Raw genomic sequence first — 14,353 nt, forward strand, 5'->3', positions numbered from 1 at the left:
GTCCTGGGGTCCATTTGGCAGGTGATGCAGTTATTGTCCTAAAAAACAACTTTTAAACTGGCAGCCCCGTGCCCAACAGCCAGGGCTTTGATTTAGTATGCATTAGGCTGGCACACCCTCTCCATCCCTCCTCCCCATCAATAGGAATGCTCCAGGCAGATTGTCTACTATTCCTCAGCTGTGTGAATACTGAACATGGGCTGGATCGTTCAGACAGGAGAAAATATTCCAGTGGCATTCCTAATGATGAAGAGGATGGGGAGGAGGGATGGAGGGGTGGTGCAAAGTTAGGGCACAGATACTGTAAGCCCCGGCCATTGGGCACGGGGCTGCAAGTTTAAAAGGTACATTATATCGATACCATTCTGGGGGACATGTGACACCCTGATAATTTTTTGTTACATTTTTTATGAGGTGATACAAATAAAAAAACACAATTCAGCAGCTGTTTTTAATTTTTTTTCTATTCCGTTTACTATACATTACACATGACATGTTAACATTATTTGTCAGGTTGGTTCAATTACAGTAATATCCATTTTGTATAGCGTCTGTTATAGTGTATGACAGTTATACTTTAAAAACTGTTTGTGTCTTGCATACTGTAATATTAAAATTTTTCACCAATAGAGTTATTTATAGGCTCTCTTTTGCAGCATAAGCTGGTGATTTTAGCAGTACACACTACGTATATTTCAGTGGATTAAAAACACAGAAAGGATCTGTTCACACAGTGTTGAAATTGAGTGTATGGCCGCCATATAACAATAAATAACGGCCATTATTTCAATACAACAGCCTTTGTTCTAAAATAACAGCAAATATTTGCCATTAAATGGCGGCCATCCACTCAATTTCAACATTGTGTGAACAGAGCCTTTCTGTGTTTTTAATCCACTCCTGGTTTTGGTTGCAATACTGACTGAAATATACTGACTGAAATATACATATACTGACTGAAATATACGTAGTGTGAACATAGCCTTAGGGTACATGCAACATTTTGATAGCTTTTTTCTATAATTTTTAGGGGGGAGCGCGGCTCCTCTCCGAGCAGTGGTGGCGGGAGGAAGCCAATGTGCGGCAGCCTCCTCTCACCGCCTGATCGCAGCTAGGGACAGCGGGGGAAGGAGGGACAGTATTACATCCAGGGACATCATGATGCAAGAAAGTCTCTGCTTTCATGACATCACTGGACGTCATTTTGGGGGAAGGGGTTAAAGTGTACCTGTTTTTATAAAAAAAAATACTTTTTTCGTAACACAGAGACATGCCAAAAGTTTTAATCAGTACAGGTCTGAGTGCTCAGACTCGCACCAATCAGGAGAAGGAGTGGGAAGAGGACCTCGCTGCAGCACCTCCGCTCCCCGCTCTGTGTGAGAGAAAAAGAGTCGGGCTCCATAGACTTACACTGAAAGCCCAATTCATCCCGTGACATAGAGCCAGGAGAGGACCACGCTTAGCCCTCTCCCGACGGGTGCGGGTCTGAACATTCAGACTTTTTTATAATGACAGGTACACTTTAAAGCGACTCTGTACCCACAATCTACCCCCCCCCCAAACCACTTGTACCTTCAGATAGCTGCTTTTAATCCAAGATCTGTCCTGGGGTCCGTTCGGTAGGGGATGCAGTTATTGTCATAAAAACAACTTTTACATTTGTATATGCATTAGGTTGGCACACCCTCTCTGTCCTTCCTCCCCACCCTCCTCATCATTAGGAATGCTCCAGGCAGACTGCTTCCTATTCCCCACCTGTGTGTATAATGAACATGGGGTGGATCGTTAATACACCTGTGCAAAGCTCAAACAGCAGTAAATGTTCCTGGATCATTACTAATGATGAGGAGGGTGAGGAGGAAGGATGGAGAGGTGGTGCCAGCCTAATGCATATACAAATGTAAGCCCCAACCGTTAGACACAGCGCTGCAGGATTAAAAGTTGTTTTTAGGACAATAACTGCATCCCCTGCCGAACGGACCCCAGGACAGGTCTTGGATAAAAAGCAGCTATCTGAAGGTACAAGTGGTTTGGGGGGACAGATTGTGGGAACAGAGTCGCTTTAAGCAGTTCACTAATACATCCTTGAAGAGAAGTAGCATTCAGTGTTTTATAACTAGTTTACCTAACAGTTTTTACCTATGAACTGTTTCTTGGGTAAATGATAAATGCATTCTGCTGTTTGTAAACCCTCTACTTTATAACCATTATGAAAGTATTTATTCATATACCTACTCAATTTTTACTTCATATGTTACATATTTCTTATCCTATATGAGTACACTGTTCTACCAAATAAAATCAAATTCAGGTGGCAATAATGTATCCTGCACACCTTATATTATACTGATGAATTCCTGCACTATGCAATGAAACTAACATTTTAACACTTTTATTAGAACACATTACTTTATTTGATAACATTTCATTACAATATTAAGTTACACGAAAGTGAAGGAATACAGAAAACCTCCGAGAGCTCCTACTGCCACTGCTGTCTTATGACTCAGGCATCCATCTGGAGGCAAACAGATTATGTATTAGTACAATACAAATTTATTTTATTAATAACAATAAATAATGACACAAAATCACAAATCAATATACTAGGCCTTACCTAAAATACTATGTAGAAAAATATTTTTACATTGAAGGGCTACCTGGTTTGGAGATTCTTTTCATTTAGGCCTCATGCACATAGCATAGCTTTGAGCTCAAAGACCCAAAGTTTATAGACAACTATGGGCTATGTTTACACAACCTTTTTTCAGCTCCATTACATCATTACGTCATTTAGCTGTCTGGCCTCCCCTACATTGAATTTAATAGTAAAAACTGAGAAAAAACGGAGGAAAAAGAAAAACCGTGTGTGAACAACTAATAAAAACGTCTGAAAATAATGGTCATGATCATTATTTTGACGCCTGTGGCAATTACGTCTGCTATTCAGTACATTCAGCCACCTTTTCTCTATTTTTGACGTTGTGTGAACATAGCCTTACACAGATTTTTTTTTATTGTTGATTTCCTTCCTGAATGCAAAAGGTAAGTTTCTAAATAGTCTTCATTAAACATTTTCTACAGTTTAGCTGCTACTCAAAGATAAAACAAATCAATCACATTCTGCTCTTGCAGTGTTAGCAGAGAGGTGGGAGATAAATTATGCACCAGCAAAAGGCATGGATGAGGTTAAAACTTTTGAAGGCAGCTGACACAGGATGGAAAAAGGACACAAAAGGCAATTTCAAAGGAAGATCCAAATAGGCTGTGTAAAAGTTTAGAGAGGAAACAGAGCTCACACCATCACACTGTAGCTAGTGTAGGAGCAAAAGTTGGATTTTAGGTGACTTTTCAGGATAAGCTGTTCTGTGTATGTCTATAAAGAGCAGAACAATATGTGTTCATCCTATCACTATTATATGCCATTCCCTGCCCGGTTACCACCCTGCAAACTCTGTGTGTCTGTTTTCCATAGGCTATGTTGCAGTGTAGATGCAGACTAGCCTCTGTGCTGCCTCCTATACAATACATACACACTGAAGACAACATCCTGCAATCCTACCTCAGTGTAGCAGATCTTTGGATGTTTCTGGGCCAGCACTGAGCAGTTTAACATATGAATCCAGAGTTCTCTGTGGCCAGAAAGGCTGCAAAATGCATAGGCTGTTTCTCTCCTCTTCCTGCTCACTCATCCCACTCCCCCTCATAGGCTTTTAATGGGCAGTGCAAACCCTAAGCTAATAACAGCTACACTTTAAATAAAGACCTATGGAAATATTTTGCGCCATAAGTAGAGAGCAAGAATATAAAAGAAAAATCACTTTATTTTAAAGGTGCCCTTAACCTTTAAGGTGGTATGCATTACTGTCGCTTATCATTCTAATTAATGTTATTTTTTCCTTGACTCTATGTTACATTCTGTATGTTAACCCTTTATCATATGAATATTAAAAATAAATAATAAAGCTAATAATACTCCTATAGACACACACTGAGCAATTCTCATGGAATTTCAAGCAGATTCTGCATCAAAATGCGCAGAATCCCCTCGAAATTCTGCTTGCAAAAGTGAGCAATCTTGGCTCCCATAGGTCTCTACTGGATTTCCACGCATTAGTGCACACAGCAGAATTTTTCCGTCCGGAATGTCACTGCTTTGGGCGGATTCTGGTAGAGGAATCCTATAGCAGTCAATGGGGCTTAAATTCTGCTCAAAATTCTGCTTGAATTCTGCTCCTATTCTGCTTCTTTTCTGCCAGAGCAGAAAAGAAGAAGAATTTCAAGCAGAAATCTTTCCTCTTCAATTCCTTGTGGAATCTGCGATAATTGCTCAATGTGCATTTACCCTTATATGGTAGTGTGCTTATACAATGTAACTAAAGATAACCAAAGCGCTCATCGAAGCGAATCGCTTCATTTGATCGGCGCTCTGCTGATCACGCTGCCAGGCTTCCCGCACTGTTCCGCTCCGTGCCACACCTTCCAGAATGCGGGAAAAAGCAGGATTCAATCCTAAGAAACTCCTCCCAGTTTTCCAGGAATGGATCCAGCATTTCCCTGGCACCCGGAGTGGTGCGGCAAGGAGCCGAGCAGTGCGGGAAGCCCGGCGGTATGATAAGTGGAGCGCTGATCCAGTGAAGCGCTTTGCTCATCTCCAAATGTAACTAATACAAGCAACCTTCCATTATTTAACCTATGTATTTTTCTTTAACATACCTAAAAACTTTCTCTCTCTTCTTTTAACTCTTTTTGGAGATCGGTTCTTATTGGCAGCATTCTCTGAATATAGGCCACTGCCTAGGATGAATTTTGGAAAAAAAATAAAAAATTACACATAAACCTTCATTTATTGTAGCCATTATGTTTTTACTGCCATTTACTGTGGGTTACAAAAGTAGACTTTATTTCAGTGCAAGGAACAAAGACCACTTGCAGATAGATGTTTGTAATGGTTTAACTACAATCTGACCTTTCATTTCACCTCTTGAACTACAGATACCTTGCTCCAAAAAGGGGACCAATTTTATAACAGCTTTCAGTGATAAACATTGGTTGGTAAAACATTGGAACAATCAGGTTTTTAGAAAATTGATTCCAAACAAGTCACAAATAACGTATCGTAGGGGAAAAAATAAAAAAATTTAATAGTCCTTACTGTAATAGTCTGAGTTTTTAGATGCATCAAAAACACCTGTTTATGTTGCAAAAACATCTCACATATGACAAAGAGTTTTAGATGAACATAACGGGAAAAGCAGCCACACACAGGAGACTAGAGCAGAGGAGTATGGATGGGAGCCAGAGAGGTAATTATCTTTTTCACCCATTCACTCCCTGGGCATTCCGGGGAAAAAAAGGGATCCTGCTCGGACAACCCCTTTGAACAAACTAAATAGGTTTAAGGGAGGCCTGGATGCTTTTCTTGAAAAATATTACAAATTATGGGCACTAGATTACATGTGATAGAACATTGATTCAGAGATTATTCTGATTGCCATTGGAGTCGGAAGGAATTTTCCCCCTGTGATGAGGCATCTGCATCATAAGGGTTTTTGCCTCTGGGCCAGCAAAGTAGGGTTTCTTTAGGGTGAACTTGATAGACTCTTGTCTTCTTTCAACCTTATTAACTATGTTACTATATAATAATACAGAAGAGAACAGGTGGTTCTCTCTCAACAAAAGAGATATCTTTTGGATATTGAAGTTATAATGCCTGGTACCTGAAAGGTTAAATGAATTGATATAATATATTATGTATATAAATCCAAATGCTGGTAGTCAAATGAATTTGCACTAGTAGGCAAATGTGGTTGTTTTTTGTTTTGTTTTGTATAAAAAATATATTTTTATGTATCCTTTTTTCAATTTGAGATCAGACAATAAAAAAAGTGAATTAAATGATTTAATAGTGTATGTAGAGTGGAATAAACCATAACCTAAAGGTTGATTCCAAGCAAGCCACAAATAACGTATCGTCATAGTCCTAAATGTAATAGTCTGAATTTTTAGATGCATCAAAAACACACATGTAAAAACATCACACATAGGACAAAAAGTTTCAGATGAACATAACGGGAAAAACTGCTGGTGGAAGAGACCACACACCGGGGACTGGAGCAGTGGGCTTTGTAGGTCTCTAATATATTTAAACCTTGTTTTTTATGGGAAGTGTAATCCTGTCAGGACTCTGCCTCAATGCAGTGTTGAAATGAAATAAAAGAAAGATTGGTGGGAGATATTGCCTCAGTGTGCTGTGTTCACATGAATCCAACATTGGTGCGTTTAGTGGAAGTCTTTTGCGCTCATTCTACATTGAGAGATTTCTTCGACTGGCCTGGTTTTTGTTCCATTGCTTCTTTGGACTGTTTAGAATATGTAACATGAGCACTGTGGCTTACCTATAGCTTTTTGGGGCCAAATTAATGTCATTGGAGTTTCTTGTTTATACATGTTTGACAGGTATACATCTGAAAACAGTTCACTGTTTGAGAGAATAAGTAAGTGTACCTCACGATGGATGTATTACTATTTTCTATATTTCTTTCTACAGGGATAGTTAAAGGGGTTGGCCACTTTATAGTACAATTGCTCAATGTACAGTATTAGTAAGTGTACTCACTGTATATACTGACAGCAGCTCCCTGTGTACCTCATAGAGCTAATATCAGACTCCCCTTCACCAGGCTGGGCTGCCCTGCTCTGTGGTGTTTTGGTCCATAAGGCCCCGCCCCCCTGTGTCCACCACTGAGCGTGTATATTCCTATGGAGGACACAGTGGACAGAGCCTGGTCACATGCTCCTCCATGTCAGCCATTTTATGGACTGAAACAAAACAGAGCAAGGCAGCCCAGCCTGGTGAAGAGAAGTCTGATATTAGCTCTATGAGGTACACAGGGAGCCCCTGTCAGTATATACAGTGAGTACACCTACTAATACTTTTTACTGACCTATTTTACTATAAAGTGGCCAACCCCTTTAACAGACAAATGAATCCTATTTCTGCTCCTCAATTTGCATACTGCTGAGTATATGTTTTTTGTTGCAAGAGAAAATACATGTTTTGCTGCAAGCCGCAATATACCGTATGTCCAATGTGAGGCAATAATGTTTAAATAATCTAGAGTCTTCTATTGCAAATTGCACAAAATAACTGATATACATGACTTAGGTCTTTAGGCAAAAAGACAGCCATTGTATGAAAATGACGGCCGTTAATCATGATCATTATTTTTTAGAAAGTTTTTGCACCTTATTTGACAAGGGAATGTAACTTATTTAACTTATTTATTTAAAGCTTCATATGTTGCATGTGCCAAAAATGGCAAATAAACAATATTTTACATTACTTCATCTAACTCTCCTACGTAATGTCGTGAAGTGCTGTCTTTGGTTCCTACGATCCCCGGTGAGCACCACGGTTCAGACACTTCATATCTTGCACTTGTATCATCTGCGGATTGTGCTTCCTGGGCAGGGCTTCACGGACGCAGCACCACTTACCCCCGCTCACATCACCACCAGAGGCCTCGCCCCTCCGCGACTTCATCTTTGCGTAGGTCCCACCCTCTCAACAGCCATTGGAACAGGCTGGCCTGAAGGTCAAGGCCCCACCCCCTCTAGAGGGGGTGGGGCCTAGACCTTTAGGCCAGTCAGTTCCAATGGCCGTCGAAGGAGCGCGACCTATGCCGATGTCGCAGAGGCGCCGGGTCTACAGCATCATTGTGGGTGGGGCTAAGTGTTGCTTCTGATGACAAGTCCCGCCCAGGTGGCACAATCCGCAGATGATAAAAGATCAATTTTAACTGGAATAAGCACCATGACGTGTGATATAAAATAAGGTATGAAAACTGCTAAATTTACCAGCTACACCTGTGTAGAGATGATCGAACAGCACTGATGTTTAGGTTCATATGAACTAGAACCATCGGTATTTGACTTACGCAGTCTTCCCGTTTCATGGGGAAGGTGGAGACAGCTCGAGTCCCGCCTGGAAAACTGAAATACAACCTATGGCCCAGGCTGTATTCCTGTTTTCCAGCCGGGACTCGAGCTGTCTCCACCTTCCCCACGGAACGGGAAGACTGCGGGAGTCAAATTGTGACAGTATCACTTGAAATTGCCAACTGTAAAGGCCCTTTTACACATCCCGATTATTGCTAACAAGCATTCCAAGGAACACTCATTCATCTCATAATTGGTCTGTGTAAAAGGGTCAGTGATCAACTGATGAGCAAGAAAACTCTTGTCGGGTCATTTGATCTGTTATGTGGCCATAAAAATCATTATATCTTCGCATATCTTCCTGTTCAAACAGTAGATGTGTGGTTGATGACAATGCACGTTAAAGACCACACAAATGATACAGCAATTGTTCGTGCAGCATGGTTATGTAGTTAAATATGCCCTGTAAAGACAATGCAAGTTAGTGCTGATTAACAAATTGTGGCATGTAAAAGGATCTTAAGTAAAGCTTAAGTAAAGCTTGAGAAAGGCAGTAATTCTAAAATGTTGCATGCTGTGTGTTTAAAAGTCACTGTTCACACTTAGTAGTGCCCTATATCATTTTTTTATATCCCTGTACACTTCTTTAAGTAACCTAAAATATGATATATAATATAATGAATTGTAATAAGAGCGTAATATAATATCACAATAAGCATTGCAATCCATTTTGTAATATACTATGCCTATATGATGTCATATTTGTGAGATTGTTCTTTTAAATATTCCTTGCTCTTTACATAGACAGCAGGTGTTTGTGTCTATGGGAAACTATTTAAATGAGGAGTCTAGATCACTTAATGAGTTTACCCAATCAGCGTGACATTGACTTATAATCAAAAATATAATTATAGAGGTTACTGATTAAATTGTAAGACTGAGCATTTCCAAATAACTTGGTGATTATACATTTGCTTTAAAAATGAGAGGAAAAGAACCCTGCTTCATAAGGATTTTCTGTAATAAAAGATAATTGTTGCTGGAACAGAATTGCTGCACTAAGTAACATAATGAAACATATGGATGAAATATTTGTATATGCGGAGAGCAGAAAATGATGCTCATAAATCTTACCTGTATTACTAAAACAGCCAATGATCGGATCTTGCCAGCTGATAATTTTATTCATCCATTCTAGTTTGTAGAAGTCTGAATATCCACATAAACCACACAGCATGACTGCAAGAAAAACAAGTAAACCATGGGAAAACACAGAAAATATCTGTTTTTAAAGGAGTTGTCTCATCAGATGCAAGCCCTTAAAAAAAAAATTCTTCAAACTAATCAGCTGTTCTCCCTGGGTCCTGCTACCAACTCCTGCCATAGGGCATGAGACATCCCCTTTGTGTCCTCTTATGAATATTAACATATAGAAAGTAATATACATTAGTCTGCAAATTAGGAACTTTACCCCCGATAAAAAAATAAGTGAAATACCAGTCTACTTGTAAGCAGGATGAACTGTTAATTCTCCTGCCCACAGCTACATTATTTTTTATTAATAGTTGTCTATTTTTAAAACACTCCTCTTACACCTAAGAGACAGCTAAGTGAATACTGTCGTAAGCTTTGACTTGATATATTAATTTATGATGTTATGTAGCAATGTATAAGTACTGTATTATGTTTTCTTTTATTATAGGTGCAAAGGCCTCCTAGACTAACAATTAGCAGAGGTACAGGAATGTGCATAGGCCATGAAGTGGCACAATACTGGAATGGAGATGAGGGATGATGCCAATGTGCTATACGCAAAAAAAAAAGTAAAAAGGTGTGACTCTTGCGACCAAAAAGGAGAGCGTTAGGTGACAGCTTTGTGAGAGGCAGTAAGAATTCCATGTCCATTGTAGTATCCCTTGGCTTGGATAACAGGGTGCTAACTAAACTCTCTGCAGAAAAGGCTAATAAGGTGTTGGTGTGCTGAAAGGTGGGGGAGAAAGAGCAAATATGGGTGGAGCCAAGGTTGCGGAGAGAACAAGTCTTTACAGGAGGAGCAGTAATGCTGCAAGCCAACCTGTAAGTTGTGGCACTGACAGTGAGCGGGTAAAGTGGTGATTTTTACTATCCTGGGGCGAGATTGGGTTTGGACCTGAACGCAGGTGGCTTGCAGTGTGCTGTGTAAGCTTTCATGAAGTGGTTTAGGCTGAGCACATTGTCAGACTAAGTATCCAGCTCTAGGGCGTCCACTAAGGCTATGGGAAAAGTATTGGTAACCCATGGGGGTAAGTGATAACATTTCTAAAACCAGGGGGAGGCTGCAGTTTGGTTCCTTGTGGGAACTTAGTGGAGACCCCTAGTCCTGGTGGGCATGGAAATAGTTATAGCTTGAAACAGAATTGCCCTTTTAAAGTGACCTGAGTAATTAGCTCTGAATGGTTTAGCCTAGTTTGAGGGACCCATGTAAAGGAAATCCCGTAAGCAGTGGGCTGGGCCCACTAGACACCAAAAGGAGTAATACATTGGGGTCCCTGTCAGGGCTATAATAACAGCTGCTGCTGTTCTATGCACTAAGCCTGAAGACGGTCAATCTTGGGGAGCGTGAGGGAGAGTAATTTCGGCCACATGCATTTCTCTACATGTAGAAACATTGCCTGAGTCATGCTTTTCATGTTTTTTTAACAGCTTAAAACATAAACAAATTTCCACATTGAATAAATGATTAGAGCAGTCTACATATTGTCTGAGGGAATTCTTATATTGTCTGAGGGAATAATAGCTTTAGGCGTCACTTTTACCACAACCCCACCAGACCTGACCAATACTGTGACTGGATAACACCTCCATACCAGACCTGACCAATACCGCCATACTGTAACTGGATGACACCGCCACAACGGACCTGAACAATACCACCATAATGTGACTGGATAAAGTAGCCACACCAGACCGGACCAATGCCACCAAACCCCCCTCTCCAACAGACACTAGATTTACTGGCTGAATGGGGGGTGGGAGACAAAAAAAAAAAGTTGTTTCCTTCCCCTGCTCCCTGAAAGATGCTGCCCTAGTCACCGGACCACGGTTCCCTAGTGGTAAATATGTCCCAGGTCCCTGTGAGTGAGATCAAAATATGTCAGTCTGTTTCCCAGCTGATTTGGGAGAAATGTATGTGGAACTTACAGGGGCCTAGAGGTGCCATTAGCAAGAGAAAGAATACAGGGTACTCATTTGCCAGGGTCAATGTTCTTAAGATCGGTTGTGACAGAGGCAAGCATTTTCCACATAGAAGGCTAAATGGCTGCAGTCTTATGTAAAGTAGCACAGACTGGACATGGGCCCCTTTTAAGCCAACATGATCTTGAGACTATCTCAAGTGAAATCCAGTTATATCCCTGTATTATCTATAACGTTCAAGAAACCTCACCACCTTGTGTAGTGATAACAGCTAAATTTTTCACCAACTTTTTATATTGCAGCCACCAAGACTGCTATACCACTGTATGAGATAAAGAACCATAATCTTGTTTGGGTTACATTGGTCTGTAAACTTTTGTGCCCTATCATGCATCCATGCTTATTTTTTAATTGAGGACTTGGAAAAAAATGGTGCCTCGCCTGTTCTCAGGTTGCGTTGGGTATTTCAAACTGGCTCCATTCACTTTAATGGAATTGAGCTATCTTACCACACACAAACACAAAAATCATGCTGCTTCTGGTAAAAATCAGCTATGTTTTATTCTAATCCTGCATAACTCCTTTAATCTCTTAAGGACCACGGACGTACATTTACGCCCCCGCGGCCTTAAGGCAGGAGGGCGTAATTGTATGCCCTGCCGCGGTCCCGGGTTATGGAGGGGGCTCACAAACTGAGCTTGCCGCATAGCGGGTGAGGACTGGCTGCTTTCTGCAGCCAGGCCCTCACCGTTAATGACAGGTGACTGCGATCTCACGGGTGCCCGCCATTAACCCCTTTAAGTGTAAGTGACCGGAGCACCTCCGGTCACTTACCGATCGGGACCCCCGCAGCGTGTCTCGCACTGCCTGACTTCCGAGGTCTAATCCTTACCTCCCTGCAGTCCGATCTTCTGGTAGAGTCTGCCACAGGACACAGGCAGGCTCTATCAGAAGATTACAGATAACACTAATCCCTGAAATGCTATGGCGTAGCAGTAGAGATGAGTGAACCGGGTTCGGGTTAGAGTCGATCCGAACCCGACCGACTGCTGAACTTGGATAAAGCTCTAAGGTTGTCTGGAAAACATGGAAACAGCCAATGAATATATCCATGTTTTCCACATAGCCTTAGGGCTTTATCCAACTTCAGCAGCCACCGCTAATCAAATGCCGAAAGTTCGGGTTCGGATCAACTTGAGCATGCTCGAGGTTCGCTCACCTCTACATAGCAGTGATCAGTGTGAAAAATCTAATGTAATGATGTAAAAGTCCCCTAAGGGGACTAAAAAAATGTAAAAAAAAAAATCTATAAAAGTTTTAAAAAATTTCCCAAAGTCCCTCCCCCAATAAAAGTGAAAATCACCCCCTTCCCAATTTTTTACATAAAACACATTAAAATAATAAAGTTAATGAACATATAATATACTGTAGCGTGCATAATCGTCCGATCCAATTAAATAAAACAATATTATACTCGCATGGTTAAAGGCGTGAACAAAAAGTGGTAAACAAACGCAGGGATTGCTTTTTTTAAATTACTTTTCATGTAATAAAAAAAACGAATAAAAAAGGGATCAATACGTCTGATCTAAAATAAAATTTTACTAATAAAAACTAGAGATCATGGCGCAAATAATGACACCCCATACAACCCTGTAGGTGAAAAAATATAAGTGCTATAAGAGTCACAGTAGGGTCATTTAAAATATACCTACTTCCAAAAAAAAATTGTTTCACTACTAATAAAAATAGTAAAACATTAGAAAACCTTGTAAACATGCATATCGCTGTGTTCAGACCGACCTATAGAATAAAGAAAAAATGCCAGTTTTACCGTAAAGTGCATTACGTAAACATGGACCCCATCGGCCCCAATCGGCCGCTTTTTCTCTATTTTTGACGTTGTGTGAACATAGCCCATAAATGATATTTTGGGTGTTCTGTCATTCATTTTATGGCAAATTGAAAGATGCCATTACAAAGTACACCTGCTCCTGAAAAAAACAAGCCCTCACATGGCTCTGTATCTGGAAAAATGAAAGAGTTATGGGTCTTAGAAAGCTAGGAGGAAAAAATGAAAACGCAAAAGTGACAATTAGTCTGGTCCTTATGGTCATTTCAGGCTCTGTCCTTAAGGGGTTAATATACAATGATATTTACTTCTTATACAATTCATTTCTAATAAAAGAACATTATAAACAGGATTTGGAATAACAGCTATTATGCATTGTATGCACTGTTACCTTTACACAAACTTTGCAATTCCTCACAATATACATTCTATAGACATATAAACAATACCTGACAGGATAACACAATTTATTATACAATAAATAAAAAAACTTTTAGTTTAAGTTAGTATTCCCTTCATGACTATCAGTGTTTGATATAATTCTACTTGCATAATACCTATAGGATAGAGTGTTTATTTATTGGAGATAATTCAGGCTCTCAGTGGTATTGTATTATCCTTGTAAATCCTAATAAGTAACAAAAAGTATTCATGAGTTTCCTGCATACATGTCTGTGATATCTTTGTCAACTGGGAACTGCTTTCAATGTCTTTCTCAAGGATATCCCGAGGACCATGCCATATTTTCTACAACAACTTTTAATACTTTTCTCCCTGAAGATTTTAAGATTTCACCTAATTTAAGAGACCATTTAAGCACGTTTCTTCCAATAAAGCAGTATAGCTGCATGCGCTGCATATTGTAAGCCTTTTGTTCAAGCCAGATTTCAAAGATATGAGAACTTCTAAAGGATGCATAAAAAATGCATAACTATAGTTTGGAATTAGGGAAAAAACATTTACAAAAAGGGCAAAACATTTTTTCTCTTTAGCACAAACAGGTAAATAAGCTATATAATACGAACATATATCTATGCACATTATAGAAAACAAATCTAATGTTAAAGGGGTACTCCAGAGGTATATATACTGTTGGATTGAAGTTGTGATATATATGATGCAAGAAAAAATTTAATAAAGATTTGAAAAAAGTGTACCTCCAGTTTTCTGAAAAACGGCAGCACTGTGCAGAATAGTAATTTTTAATGTACATCTGTTTTGAATTTGGCATTAGAATAGGTTTCCGAGCATCAGTTCTTCCTAGTGCATATTAGGAGCTACGAGGCGAGCTTCCTGCTGCATCTCCATAGCTCTCTTCTCCAGCAGGGAACTAATATAATTTAAGTCTATGTCACTGGGTCTAACACTTGAAATGTGAGGTATGGA

General features: G+C 39.9%; 1 protein-coding gene across 2 annotated transcripts in view; it reads right to left on the reverse strand.

Annotated features, from left to right (window-relative positions):
- Positions 1–2,089: 2,089 nt before the first annotated feature.
- Positions 2,090–14,353, reverse strand: part of C9H16orf89 (chromosome 9 C16orf89 homolog) — a 52,852-nt gene continuing 40,588 nt past the window's right edge. The window contains exons 7-9 of one of the 2 annotated variants that reach the window (XM_069985394.1): positions 9,076–9,180; positions 4,717–4,797; positions 2,090–2,518 (exon numbers count right to left, since the gene is read on the reverse strand). In XM_069985394.1, coding sequence (XP_069841495.1) covers positions 2,442–2,518; positions 4,717–4,797; positions 9,076–9,180 — 263 coding nt within the window. In that variant the 3' untranslated portion in view covers positions 2,090–2,441. The remainder of the gene's footprint in view (positions 2,519–4,716; positions 4,798–9,075; positions 9,181–14,353) is intronic. The other variant, XM_069985395.1, reaches the window with a different exon arrangement.

Source organism: Dendropsophus ebraccatus, chromosome 9 (genome assembly GCF_027789765.1).
Source record: "Dendropsophus ebraccatus isolate aDenEbr1 chromosome 9, aDenEbr1.pat, whole genome shotgun sequence".
NCBI lineage: Eukaryota > Metazoa > Chordata > Amphibia > Anura > Hylidae > Dendropsophus > Dendropsophus ebraccatus.